The sequence below is a fragment of the Eptatretus burgeri genome, chromosome 16 (genome assembly GCF_056783735.1).
Source record: "Eptatretus burgeri isolate ZD-2024b chromosome 16, Ebu_testis_v1, whole genome shotgun sequence".
Classification (NCBI taxonomy): Eukaryota; Metazoa; Chordata; class Myxini; order Myxiniformes; family Myxinidae; genus Eptatretus; species Eptatretus burgeri.
Genome location: NC_140976.1, coordinates 13,624,832 through 13,638,746, shown reverse-complemented (window position 1 = coordinate 13,638,746; position 13,915 = coordinate 13,624,832). Strand labels below are relative to the sequence as shown.

At 43.2% G+C, this 13,915-nt stretch overlaps 1 protein-coding gene across 5 annotated transcripts in view; it reads left to right on the top strand.

Annotated features, from left to right (window-relative positions):
* The window catches only part of CEP43 (centrosomal protein 43), a 44,555-nt gene that overhangs the window by 29,333 nt on the left and 1,307 nt on the right, over positions 1-13,915 (top strand). For 2 of the 5 annotated variants that reach the window (XM_085860444.1, XM_085860445.1), the window contains 5 exons: positions 4,253-4,315; positions 5,585-5,829; positions 11,414-11,529; positions 13,604-13,652; positions 13,846-13,912. In XM_085860444.1, coding sequence (XP_085716570.1) covers positions 4,253-4,315; positions 5,585-5,829; positions 11,414-11,529; positions 13,604-13,652; positions 13,846-13,912 — 540 coding nt within the window. Of the gene's footprint in view, positions 1-4,252; positions 4,316-4,525; positions 4,598-5,584; positions 5,830-11,413; positions 11,530-13,603; positions 13,653-13,845; positions 13,913-13,915 lie in introns of all 5 variants that reach the window. The other 3 variants (XM_085860442.1, XM_085860440.1, XM_085860443.1) reach the window with 3 other exon arrangements.

Genomic DNA, 13,915 nt, shown 5'->3' with positions numbered 1-13,915 from the left:
CTCCCTCACTGGGAGAATCTGGTGAGTAGGATCAGCGTCAGGAAAACGAGCCACGTGTCCATACAGCCACAGCTGACGCTCACGGACGATGCAGGTAACAAATCTCATTTGAGTCTCTATCAGCAACCGCTCGTTGGACACAAGGTCCGACCAGCGACAGCCAAGGATTCTCCGAAGAGACCTGGTACCAAAGGAATTAAGTCACCATCTCAGATCCCTGGTCAGAGTCCAAGTCTCACATCTGTAGAGCAAGGGTGGTAGCACCAAGGACCTGAAGACTCAGACTTCCATCCTCCCGTACAGGTACCGGCAGCGCCACACCCCATGATCCAGTAAATCCATGACTCCCCAGGCCCGACCCAGATGTCTACTGACCTCTGGCTCAAAGCCAGCAGAGACATGAATATCACTGCCAAGGTAAGTGAATCTCTCCGTGACCTCAACATCCTCACCACAAACAGGTATAGACAGGATAGCAACATCCAAGATGTCAGTGAAAGCCTGGATCTTAGTTTTGACCCAGGAAACCCATAATTCCAGTGGCTCCGACTCCAAGTACCTTGAAGGGCTCCCAAAAGGATATACAGAGACTTCGCAAAGACCACTGCATCATCTGTAAAATCAAGGTCAGAGATCTTGACATTCCCAAATGGTGCACCGCAGGTTGATCTCTCTGACATCCTCCCCAGAATCCAGTCCACACAAGCATTGGGAAGTGTATGGGCCAGTACACACCCCTGATGAACTTCAGCAACAACTGGAAATAAGGCGAAGAAGGTATCACCACATCTCACAGCACTCACAGCACTCTTAGTACCAGAGTATAGTTCAGACATCAGATTGACGAGTTTTGGTGGCACCCTACGAAGACCAAGAATCCTCCAGAGGGCATCGCGATTCACCGAATCAAACGCTTTACAGAGATCAACATCGGCTGCAAGCAGCCCCTGCTGAAACTCTCGTCTGCGTTCGGTGAGGACCCGAAGAACAAGGATACAGTCAATCGTTGACCTCTTTGGTGTAAAGCCTGACTGCTCTGGACACTGGTGCTCAAACAGATGGTGGTGAACCCTATTAAGAATTATTCGAGCAAAGACCTTGCCCGGCACTGAGAGCAGCGTCACCCCTCTGTAGTTCTTGCAGTCCTGTCGGTCACCCTTCCCATCCCAGAGAGGGACAACAAGGCCCCTCTTCCAGTCAGTTGGGATGATGTCTATATTCCAGCAGAGCACAGAACTGCATGCAACAACATGAGTACAGCATTTCCACCAGCCTTGAGAAGTTCAGCATGGATGCTTCAGATCCCAGGAGCTTTACCCCATTTCAACCGGTTCATCGCAGCCTGTGTTTCCACAAGCGAAGGTGGATCACAGTTGATTGGAGGGTCAGCAATAGGGATAGTAACACCCTTGACACCCAACTCGAGAGCTGGAGGATCAGCCTGGTGCAGCTGCTCATAGTAACCAGCCCAGCGGGTCTTCACTTCAGACTCCTCTGTCAAGAGCCTCCCACTCTCCATCTACCTTCATTTGCAATACTCCGATACAACTGCTCTAACTGCAATACACCGAGGGATGGGCTTGGAGGAACACAATGCGCGAATTCCCCTGTAAGCAGGACGAGAATCACCTGACCACATGTGATGCTCTACCCCCTCACATATTCCTCAGACATAGGCCTCCTTGTCCACCCACAGCACACGTACAGTTTTACGCCTCAACTACCTGAGCAGCTCAGCTCTGCCATTAAGCCTGGCCCTGTGACTCTGGTCAATGGTATCCAGTGTCCCTTGAGAGAGAAAATTCTTCTTCGCCCTAAGGTGAGTTCCAAGACATCCACCGACAACATCAAGGATGGTGGTCTCCAAGGCAGTTCACAACTCTTCAGGATTCTCCAAAGCACCCAGACCCCCCAAATCCCCACTCATCCTGTTCGCAAACTCCTCAGCTACCCTCTCATCCTTGAGCTTGCCAACATCCAGCCTTGGCTACGATGGTACCATTCTCTCGGATTTAAACTGCAACTTCAGAGTTGCGCCCACAAGCCTGTGGACAGTATTGAGGAACTCAGCACTCAGGTCGACCTTGCAGTTCTGGATCATCCTCCAGCGACCACCAACGAGCACATGGTCAATCTTCTTTGACACACCACCAGCATTGGAAGACCAAGTCCAGCGATGAGCTTGTGGGTGCTGAAACCATGAACCAGTCACCCTAAATCCATGATTTCTTGCAAAGTCAAGGAACTTTGTGCTGCTCTGGTTCACAGTTCAAGACCCATGGGGACCAACACATGTCTCGTAACCATCCCTTTCAGTTCCAGTCGATGCATTGAAATACACAAAGACAAGAAGAGTATCTCGCCTGGGGCACTGATCAACCACTCAAGCATGGCATGACTGACTCGAGCGTGGCATGGAATGCATCCTTCACGGTGAGATCACTCGCCTAATTTGGAGCATATCCAGAGACCAGGGAAATGACACCCAAGGAGTGATGAATCCTTAGTCTCATTATACGCTCGTTGACCAGTGTTACCTCAATTATCACTAGAGTCAGCTTATTGGAGCCAGCTACAGCAACTCCTTGGGCATGGTAACCATCAGTGTGACCAGACCAATCGTAGCTGTAACCACTTGCCATGATCTTGCCACTATCCAGTCTCCGAACCTCAGAGAGTGCTGCAATACCGATGTTCAAATGCTTGAGCTCAGATGATAACAGAGACAGGTGATCATCCTCTCTTAGGGATAGGAAATTCCAGACACCCACCCGAAGGGACCGCCTCAGGTTAACCCAAGAAGTTCACCTTCTAGTGGAATGACCCCTCAGTACCACCCTGACACACACTACCACCATCTGACCTGGGAAGGTTACCCCATCGTTTTCCTCCTATCGTCAAAGAGTAGTCGTCCCGAAGGCTTTGCCTCAATCCCGTCATCCGGTGAGCTGCCCTGTGAAGTTCAGCTGCACAGGAGGTACTCCCACGGAGTGGGTTTTCAGATTTCTTTGCATTTTTGTGTTTTGCAGAGTGAAAGGTGTTACTGTGGCCGGGGTGCAAATCCTGCCACCAACCTCCTAGAAAAAGGAACCCAACTGCAGTAGAATGTCCGCAGACACAGTTGGGCACTAGATATGGATAGCCATTGTCTTACAAGGAGCTGCTCCGCCCTTTTGAGCACTCCTTTCGACATATTTATCAATTGGGGGAAAACTTAATAACCTGGCAATCCATTAACACCAGCATCCATTCGATGAATAACATCTGTTTTTGCTTCTAAAGTAACACTTTTACAACGCCTTAGCCAATCTGCAGTCCAATACATTTCCTTATGTGCGAAGCAAAGTACAGTCGTTCTTTCGGCGTTTTTTGCGATCTTCCGATTCAGTACTTTAACGATGTATTTTGGCATATTTATCGGTCTTGTAACTTGCGAAAATGCTCAATAACAAAAGCTGTGGCTTTTAAAACGATGTGCGAGTTGAAACGATGAATATCGAGAAGAAGTATTAATAACAATGCGACGTATTTGCCAAATGACATAAAGAAAACTGGCGACGTAAACCATGGTGTTACTATACCACACATTATTTTGTGACTCGACTCTAGCCATTCCTTCTTGTGACAACCCTGGCAAGTGTTTAATAACCCTGTTATTCTGGATGTAACAAAAAGGTCACATGGTCTGATAGCGAGTGGTGAGTTTGTATTTTGTTTTTTTTAATTTACTTTATACCTTTTTACCTTTTCTTTTATCCTGATCCAGGGTTTTCCATGCTGCGCACGTGCTCCATGCCGTTGACTTAACGAAGCCCGAATCACAGCCTGCGGCCATGAGCTAAATCTCTGCTAACGATGCCTATATATGCACTTTTACAACTCACCACAGCAATTTCGCCTTTTAATTTGGCCTGCCTTTTAAATCGGACTTTTTTTATTGCTTCATTTGGGACTGACCGTTCGATAGCAAATTGATATTCTCATTCGGACTTTGTGCAAGTAAATTCTTTGAGAAACGGACTTGTTAAATGTTATTCACTGCATTCTGCCATTGAAGATAACTTGATGATTATGTCTTTGTGCATTAATTAATCCGTGACCTACTGTCTTGCTATTCAGCAACTCACCAGTTCAGACCGTTGGAGGGGTGGGGAAAAAAACAAAAAACGGTCGGGTCTTAACTTAGGACAACCAATTACAATAAACCCTGCTTTTACAAATTACGACACAATTTACCCCCTTTCTCTTGCAGAACGTTTTGGAAAACGATGAAGTTACTTCTCGCAAGGCCAGCGCCGGCTCCACGCGAAGCAAGGTGACCTCCAATCTCGCACTTTAAATTGGATGTGATTTACCGAGATACATTTGTGCGTGTCTTCGGGTTTTTAAAGGATCTCAAACCGATCGCGGTGCTGTGGCTGTTAACTACCCGCGTCGCTTTCTTGTTGTATTCGCCTTTGCACGCTGCACCCGGCTGCCTGTTCCATCTCAGTCCTTCCCGTGATGTTGTCTGGCCGTGACTCAGATCCCTAGATGTGCAGGCACTCCACAGACTGCAGAGGGAAAGCTACGAACGGGAAGCCGGTCCAGGGAGCAGGTGCAGGGAATGATTCTGGGGGCTTTTTTTAGGTTTTTTTTGTTTGTTTTTTGCGTCCTCACTCCTGTAGCTCAATGACAACTCTCCCATGGAAACCTTTATTCTCGCTTTGCCGGGGCCATGGTTTATGGTCGTATTGTCGCCTCGATTCGTTTTATTACGGCAAAGGCTATTTTAACAAGGGTGGTTCATGTTTTACTTGGACAACTGTTTCCAAAAAGCAAAGCAATAAATGGAGACAAATGCCCTCAAATAGTTTTTCAGGGGATTTGTCTTTTTAAACGTTTTGTTGGTATCCATTATAGCCAATATGTTATTTTTTTACCAACACAATAAGGACAAGATCTATCACCACAAAGACCCATGTATAATGGTGCATTTCCTGCTTTTAATGCAAGTGCTGAAAATCAACACTGTGCCAGCTCTGAGATGGCAAAGATTGCAGTATAGCGAATCGTAATGAACAATCTGGTCAAAGGAAATGGAAAACATCAAGCCTGTCTGGATTTCTACAGTAGGTCATGCGATCGCCTTGTAAGGTCATGGGCAGGCTTTGGTTCTAAAGAAAAGTCCACCTTGAATTTGAACCACCTGTGTACGTACTGGACAATCAATATCTGTGTCCACATCTGGTTGTTCTTAACCTAACCTATCTTCGTCCATGGACGCTTGTTCTAACTTTTTCGTTTTGGCTCCTGCTGCTCGTTCAGAGATGTTTGGTTTTTTTCTTAACTCGTAACATCTCATTCCTGCACGTCGTACTTCTGCAATGTGGTGATAACCTGTTGTTGGAATGAAGGTTTTTTAATTTTAAATTTATTTTATCAAAAGATGGGGAGGTGGGGTGAGGAGAGGGAGGGGGTTACTTGGAAAGCTGATTTGTAAAATGTCAGGTCTTTTCCAGATAAATTTCCTTTCATCCCTTCAGCTTAAGATAGTTCAGCTACTTTAAGAAGAAACAACTGGTTAATTTACCCACCCTGTCAGCCTGCAGACAGCAGCCCGAGCGAAAACGGCAGTCATGACAATCATAGCCTCGACTCCCTATCGCTGATCAGTGATGCCAAGCCTTCACAAAAGGCTCTCGGAGCATCGGCTGACATTCTCAACTCGCCACAAAGGCACCTTCAGCCCCTCCAATGCAGCCGCTTGGACAAGCTGGATGACAAAGAGGAGGAACTGGAGGATTCCTTCTTCGATGACATTCCGGATAAAATTGGAGCCTCCAGCAGGTTTTATGCACATCTTTATTTCTTTCTTTGATTTGATTCGTGGGATTTATTTATTTATTCATATAACGTTCGCACCACCCATGGCCCAAACACTTCCAGGAGGTGGACACTGTAGTGTGTGGCATGTATCTTGAGTAGCTTCTGAACGTCGTCGTAGGCTTCAGACATGCAGTGTATAAAGGAGTCTTATTACAATGGAGTAAATTAAAGGAAATGTGAGTGGAAGAGAAAGTGATTTCCAAACTCTTAGCGACCACCGTATCCCCACCCCATCCAGAAAAGCATTGCGCGATCATCGTCCTTAACAGTACTATGGTTTAAGACTACTAAGTATTACAATACCATGTTTATATCCATTTGGTGGAATTAATTAATTTTTCTGTCTTAGAGATTAACCTTGTACACTTTTTTTTTTCTTTATGAGAATAACAAACACAAAAAATTAGAAAGAGCAATCAGATTGCAGACCCTCGCCAGGACTTTTGTGTGGTGTTTGTGTGCTGGTACGTTACGTATTAATAATGGACGTAATTTATACATAATTACGACGCAATTTATAGATGTACTAACATTCCAATGGTACATAATTAATAGATGTGATACTCACATTCTGTGGGGACAGATATACAGACAAACAAACGGACCCAAATGTAATACCTTCTCCTCTGATGAGGGTAAAAAATATTCCCAATTTTTAGCTCGACTGTTCGAAGAACAGAGAGCAATAGCGATACCCCCGGCGTGAGTGTCAGCATCAGCGTGAAAATGTTAACATTTTTGGTGCAAGTTATTTTTTCCTTTCTAATGTTTTTATCTACCACTATTTTTTATACGCCCGATATATATGTATATACTGTGTGTATGTATGTATGTATGTATATATATATATATATATATATATATATATATATATATATATATATATATATATATATATATATATATATATATATACAGTCATGCGCCGCTTAACGACGTTCCGGGCAACGACGGATCGCATATACGACGGATCTGCCAGCTCTGAAAAAAAAAAAATGAAAAAAAATGTAGCTGAAAAATTCCTATCGCCGAGTGATGTCGCCGATGTAGCGCTGCCAGTCGTATAAAAATAGCACCTACAATTATGTACACTGCACAGTACATAATACTTCATAATGATAATAAACGACAGTGTGGCCCTGTTATAATGCGATCATTGAGGTCCATAAAATGTCCGCGAACAAAACAGGGTTGTGCTAAATCGGAATTCAAGGAAATCGGCTTTCAAACTGAACCAATGTTTGCACGTTTACCTTCTCGCAAGTAAATTACCTTTGAATTGAAGAATTCCGCGAATAAATCGTTGTTACAGTCGAAATTAAAACACATATTTGTTTTTAGTGAAGCTTTTAATGTTGTTAAAACAATCGCACTGTTCCGAAAATATATATCACAATTGACAGGAGCTCGTTTCTTCATTTATAAATTATAATATCGATGCAAGGATTACGTATTTATATAATCCAAATGCTATTTATTCATCTTTCTATAATCGATGCGAGAGGACATTGTAAGCTGCTGCGAACAACACCGATGGCCCTCATGAACAGCACAAAGGTAAAACTAACGTGTCTTCAGTCTCTCTTGGATGCGTGTTACAATTGCCGACAGTATTCAGTGCAGTAACATGCTGTACAGGTTTGTATCCGAGGAGCAATAGGCTATACCATATAACCTAGGTGTGTAGTTTTGTGTAAGTACGATGTTCTAAAACGAAAACGAAAAAAAAAAAAGATGTTCGCACAACGACGACGTCACTTAATGACGCGTTTCTCAGAACGTAACCCCGTCGTTAAGTGGCGCATGACTATATATATATATATATATATATATATATATATATATATATATATATATATATATATATATATATATATATATATATATATATATATATATATATATATATATATATATATATATATATATAAACTGAAACGCAAAAGAAACTTACCACTTGTTTGAAATGTAATAAAATTGTAACAGTTCAAAATAAAACAAACCAACAATTGCTAATTGAAACGTTGGCATTTTATTGATGACATGTCAAGTTTTTGACCGAGATACACCATCTCATAAGTTTGTTCTACAGTACAGTACAGAACAGCACAGGGTGCAATGTCAGTCCCCTTTCAAGAGCGTGTGTGGCCACCATTGTTTTGGATACAGGCAGTGCATCGTCAGCGCATACTGCCTACCAGTCTTTGGATGGATTGCTGCTGGATTCTGTCCCACTCAGTCCTCAATGTCTGAAGCCATCTGACTTAGGACCATCTGCCTGTCCTGCCTTGCAGTGGTGACTCTTGGCCTCGCTGATCGAGGTCTGTCATCTGCAGAGTGTGGAGGGTGTCTCTGTCCACCAGGGCCGATATCGTCTGGTGTGAACAGCCAAGGCGACGTGCCACCTCACAGTAGCTCAATCCGCCTTGCAGTATGCCCAAGGCACACTGCCGTAGATCCCTTGACAATCGTGGCATGTTGATTGAAATGCCCATTTTGCACTGGCCTTTTTAAAGCTAATATCAAGACATCACGTGCAGCTCATTAAAATCATCCCATACCCCTTGGCTAATCACTGACAGTCAAGACGGCTGTTCAACAGCTGTGCTGTGAAGTGACCATTGAAGGTTCAAGTGACCATCCGTGACCGTTTTGTCTGACAGTGAGGACACTATTGTCCACAAATAAGTTCACACATTTACTACACGCAGTGTTATTGTTGATATTTGAAGGTTTAAAAGATGGTAAGTTTCTTTTGCGTTTCAGTGTGTATATATATATATATATATATATATATATATATATATATATATATATATATATATATATATATATATATATATATATATATATATATATATATATAATATGTCAGGGCGTATTATGTGTTGTCCGTCCGTCTGTCTGTCCATCCGTTCCTGTCCCCACTCTAACTCCCAAAGTTTTAAACTTTCACATTTCATATTTGGTACATAGGTACAGACTGTGGAGACGGTGTGTCGCGACATATGTTCGTCATCTAAAGTGGTTGCCCTGGCAACCAGGATGCTGTTTTCCATCCGTTCCTGTCCACACTCTAACTCCCAAAGTTTTCAACTTTCACGTTTCATATTTGGTACATAGGTACAGACTGTGGAGACGGTGTGTCGTGACATACATTCGTCATCTAAAGTGGTTGCCATGGTAACCAGGATGCTGTTTTCCATCCGTTCCTGTCCGCACTCTAACTCCCAAAGTTTTCAACTTTCACATTTCATATTTGGTATGTAGGTACAGACTGTGGAGACGGTGTCGTGTCATACGTTCATCATCTAAAGTGGTTGCCATGGCAACTGGGATTCTGTTTTCCATGTAGTAGCATAATTCTGTATATACCTTCTTGTTCGGGCGTATATTGTGCTCACTTGCGCTCTTGTTACTGATTACAATATACAAATACATATATTGCTTTAAAATTATTTGGATCAGACTTCACTGCAATGCTTTATGAAAAATATTAATTATTGGACTCGTCTTTTAAAAACGATTAATTGAAAATAGGCGAGCATTGGGTGGCTTTGACACCAACTCTGGTTATTTTTAACACCCGGGTGATGTCCCTGAGCCTGCCACCCTTTTCTCATCCCCGATCCTCACCCCTTCCCCCTCCCCCCACATCCTCCCAGTGAGGTTAAGTCACGAGCACGATGGATTTTTGTCGTCTGGTGTTGGTGTAGCACAGGCATTGATGTTCCTTGTTGTTACCCCATGCACGCAAAGCAAAAAGCAGAGTTAAGCAATCAGTTCATGTCCGTCTGTCTGTCTGTCTGTCTGTCTTAACAGTTTATGATCGTCAGTGTGTGGTCAAGGAACAACTTGGTTAAATTGAAAGTTGTATTTTGAACATGAATAGGAAGACAAATTTGCAGTTTTACTATATTTTGGCTTTGAATTCATCCCGACCACACATGCACACTGCAGAAAGGAGTGAGATTATATTTTTACTCACTGCCTGCCTGGCAGTCAAACAAAATTGAAAATCATTCCAAACAGGAAACTTACTGTTGTTAAGGACGTCATAAAGGACACAAACAACACGTACAAAAAGCTAATGTAGCGTATTAGATCGGGTGATGTAATACGCGCTAGGTAAAACGGCGGTATAACCCGGAATTTATTAATTTATATGTGTTTAAACCTCAATTTAAATTGAATTATATGCTTAAACACGAAACCACAAATCACATTGATAATACTTCGAAGAATCATGCATAAAATCGATATATAGCATGAGAAGGCATGATGTTTGAGAGGGTACAGTAACGGGGTGAAGAAAAGGCTGCCAATTATGGCTATGCACGATGCCGATCGACGCTGCATTCCACGGTGATCAATAAAGCCTCCATCGCCAAAACTGCGACTCAACATTGTCTGATTACAGTGTGTAAGGGTGGTGTACAAGACTGCTTCAGTAGTGCTAAACTTCTGGATTTTTTTATTTTTATTTTTGAGTGATCTTGAAAACCATTATCTTACTAAAATTGAAGTACAGTATAATACAGTACTTGAACGCTGCGTGGGGTATCGTGTTCTATGAACCCTTTACTTCCTTGTTGTAAGGGGGAGGAGAGGCCACATTTGAATACAATGTGCTCTGGTAAGGTTTGGCATGAATATTTGGGTTTCACTTCTGCCCAACTTTACATGCAAATTGAAAAGTGGAATCTTGACCTTTTCTCATAAAAGTGCAAAGGCAAAGGACACCATTGTGCATTGAGAGAAAATTAATTGTACATTCTTCCAAGAGCCTTCATGTTGTATGCAAAACAAAATAAATAATTGGACAGTCATTCAACCGTTGGGGGGTTATTTTCTACTCCCTAGCCTTTCTTGGTGGTCTTGGTCTTCTTCTTGCGTATGGCAGCTTGGGTGCCGGGTAGCTATCATATTGTTGGAGCGCAACTATGCTTCTGATGCGGTGCCCCTATATCAGTACACCGGTGCTTATTTTGCTGATTTCAGAAGGATGACAGGCTGAGTCATCCCCACCTGCTGTTAATTCAGCAAACAGAGCTTGAACTCAGGACCCTAAGAACCCAAGCCAGCCACCCTAACCACAAAGCCAACACCAGACTACTTCTTGGTGGTTACTAGTGTTCAGTTCAACTCTCTAGGCGGGAGGTCGGAGGATTTCATTCACCCTCGTTTTGCCATCACAGATACATTTGGCTTTGCACAATGACTCCTTCCGAGTACGTCACTTGATTAATTGTGGCGCAAATTTTGTCACAAAGTCACCATGGTTCATTCGGATATTTGCTTGTATGGAAATCTCGTTGATTCCTGTGCTCAAAACGGTTGTAGACGAGACAAGGTTTTAATTAAGTTACACTGCTTGAAAGGTGTAATGAAGCAGGATTATAGGTTTGTGTGCGTGTTTGTGAACACACCTGTTTTGGTCAATTTAAAACGACTTGCTGCCGTTAAGGTGGCGTTTTTGTGCTTTTGGAGTTGTTGATAGATGTCACTGAAAACGTGGGTAATCACCTCTGCTCCCTTTGCACAGAATATCGCTGCTGGCTAATTGGGAAAGCAGCCAGGATCATCAACTTCACAGTTTGCTGGAAGGAGAGGCACGACCAGCACAGGGCACGACCACTTCCAGTGCACAGCCCAAAGCAGGTATGGCATTTATCGTGCTTTCTTAACCCGACTCCCAATTCTAGTTCCTGCAATTCCCATCGGAGGCTTATGTTTACCAGACGTTTATATCCACAAGAGTGCTTTAGATTTGTGGATTTAGTTACATCCTGAGCTGAAGATGTAAATGAGGTTAATCATGTGATGCCATTTGCTCGAGCACAGCAAAATAGTGGGGAAGCATTACAACTGCAGACAGTAAGACGTATAGTGAAAGGCGGAGATCCAACAGCATGGAGATGAGCTGATAGTGAAAGATCATGAGAAGTATTGATATAATTGATCTCGCACCAGTTGCATGAATCTAAACGTGAATCATGTAAACAGTTGCAAAGGATGGACTCTGTGTTGACCAATGTCGTCCTGACCACACATTATGGATGACAGAAAAGTATGGCAAGCAAGGAAAGATCTCAAAGGAATTGGACTTTAGGCTGGAGGAAAGGTTCAACCCTGTCCAGCACGCTGTTGTCCATCAATGTGAGGGCACAGTATGGTGTACGTACATCTTTTATTGCTAAAAGATAAATCTTCCCAGAGTAACGAGGTGCTGAACCCGGAATGCAACGACTGCCCTAAATGATGTATATGCGGAATGGTGATCCAGTTGGAGATTTGAAATGACATTAAGGTGTAAAAGCGACCAACTGAACTTCCACAAATATTGAAATGGGCAAATAAATAAATGGATACATAATTTATTCAGCAAATTACTCCCTGGACATCAAGGTAACCTCAAAAAAATCAGCAGTCAGCAGCATCTATAACTTTTTAATGAAAATTATGCATGAATGTGCAAGCATTGCACCAATATGAAGTTGTTAACTTTTTTTATTTTTTTTTAAAGTCTATTCCAGAATGCCACTTGTTCGGAAGGTTTTTCTTGCACCCAGCAGGCTGGCAAGATAGCCCAGAGGTTTGCGCACTCACCTTCGAGTCGTCTGTCCTCGGTTTGAACCTCGACCCATCGATAAACTGCCATCCTGGTGTTTCACAGGCAGGCCAAGGCATCAGTGTGTGCACCGTCCCTCAGATGGACCTGAAACTGGGTGTCCCAGCTGCCATCATTAGTCCTCCTGACGACTCCATCTTTACCTGTTTAGGTTCCTCGTGCTGGCTCCAATGCTGTGTTTGGTCTGTTATTTGATTACCCCACACACGTTGTGCAAAGCAGAGGAAAAGCAAAAAATCTCTCTCTCTCTCTCTGTCTCTCTGTCTCTCTGTCTCTCTGTCTCTCTCTGGAATCGAGGAACTTCGATTGAATTTCATATTTTCAACACTGGAGAAGACTAATCGGCTTGTTTGCACTTCCAAACACCTACAGATTAAAAGTACTTTGGCAAAATTGTACGAGTCACATCTGTTTAACGCATCTTTTTCTCAAAGATCATTTGAAAATTGTCAGTTTCTCTGAGAAGAGGTGGCAGGAGGTTTGTGATTGTGTATACATGCACATACAGATAAACCTCTGGCGACAAAAAACAGATGCTTCGCGTCAGAGATTCGTTAGCTCGAGACTGTTCTGATTGACTCATCGGCTTCACATGGTTGCCACCGTGCCCGTTCTTCAAAGTCAACGAAGAAAAGTTGATCTAAATCATGCTCAGAAACATAAAGCAAGAGTTGAAAAGACCCTTCCCATGTCCTTTTTCTCAAGAGTGTGCGAGGTAAGGTATTCTGTGAACTCTCCTTTTTAAGATGGAATCGATCCCACGGTGTCTTTTGCGACGAGTAGGGGAACTATCGCCAGCATCCTGGAAATTCCTGCTTCAACCTCCAGGGGGCACTGCGTCAGCAACACTGTCGTGCCCCTGCAAGAACCGATGGTAACCCACAGCCACATTCGGACGACAGTGACATTGCACACAGCTAACAGTTTTGAGCAAATGATGGAAATGATAGTTTTGGTTCTTGCGCCGTTTGCCAGTTGAGGACAAATGCAGAATGCAAGGAGATTCAGCGAGAACACGAGTCTTGTAATTGTGCGATATGAAAGTATACCTCCCCCCCCCCCCACTCCCCACCAAACCTTGCTCATTTTCAAATCCTTAAACAGGTTTGCACTTTTCAGGAAAGGAAGATGACTATGACGACGATTTTCTGAGGTATGTTTCCATCATTTCATGAAAAAAAAAAAATCTCACCAACATCATGCACCTTGTATGTTGGAAGTGCTTTTTTAAAGTTGATTATGGGATGAGATAAGGCAGTTTTTCTGCATCTGTAATCAGTCAGTATAATTCCCCCTCCCCCAAATGTTAATCGTTGTGCTCCCATCATGTCTCCAAAAATATTCAGCAGTCATCCATCGGATAAGAGCATCACGGAGGAGCTTGCAGCGGACGACCTGTCAGGGAGTGACCTGGTG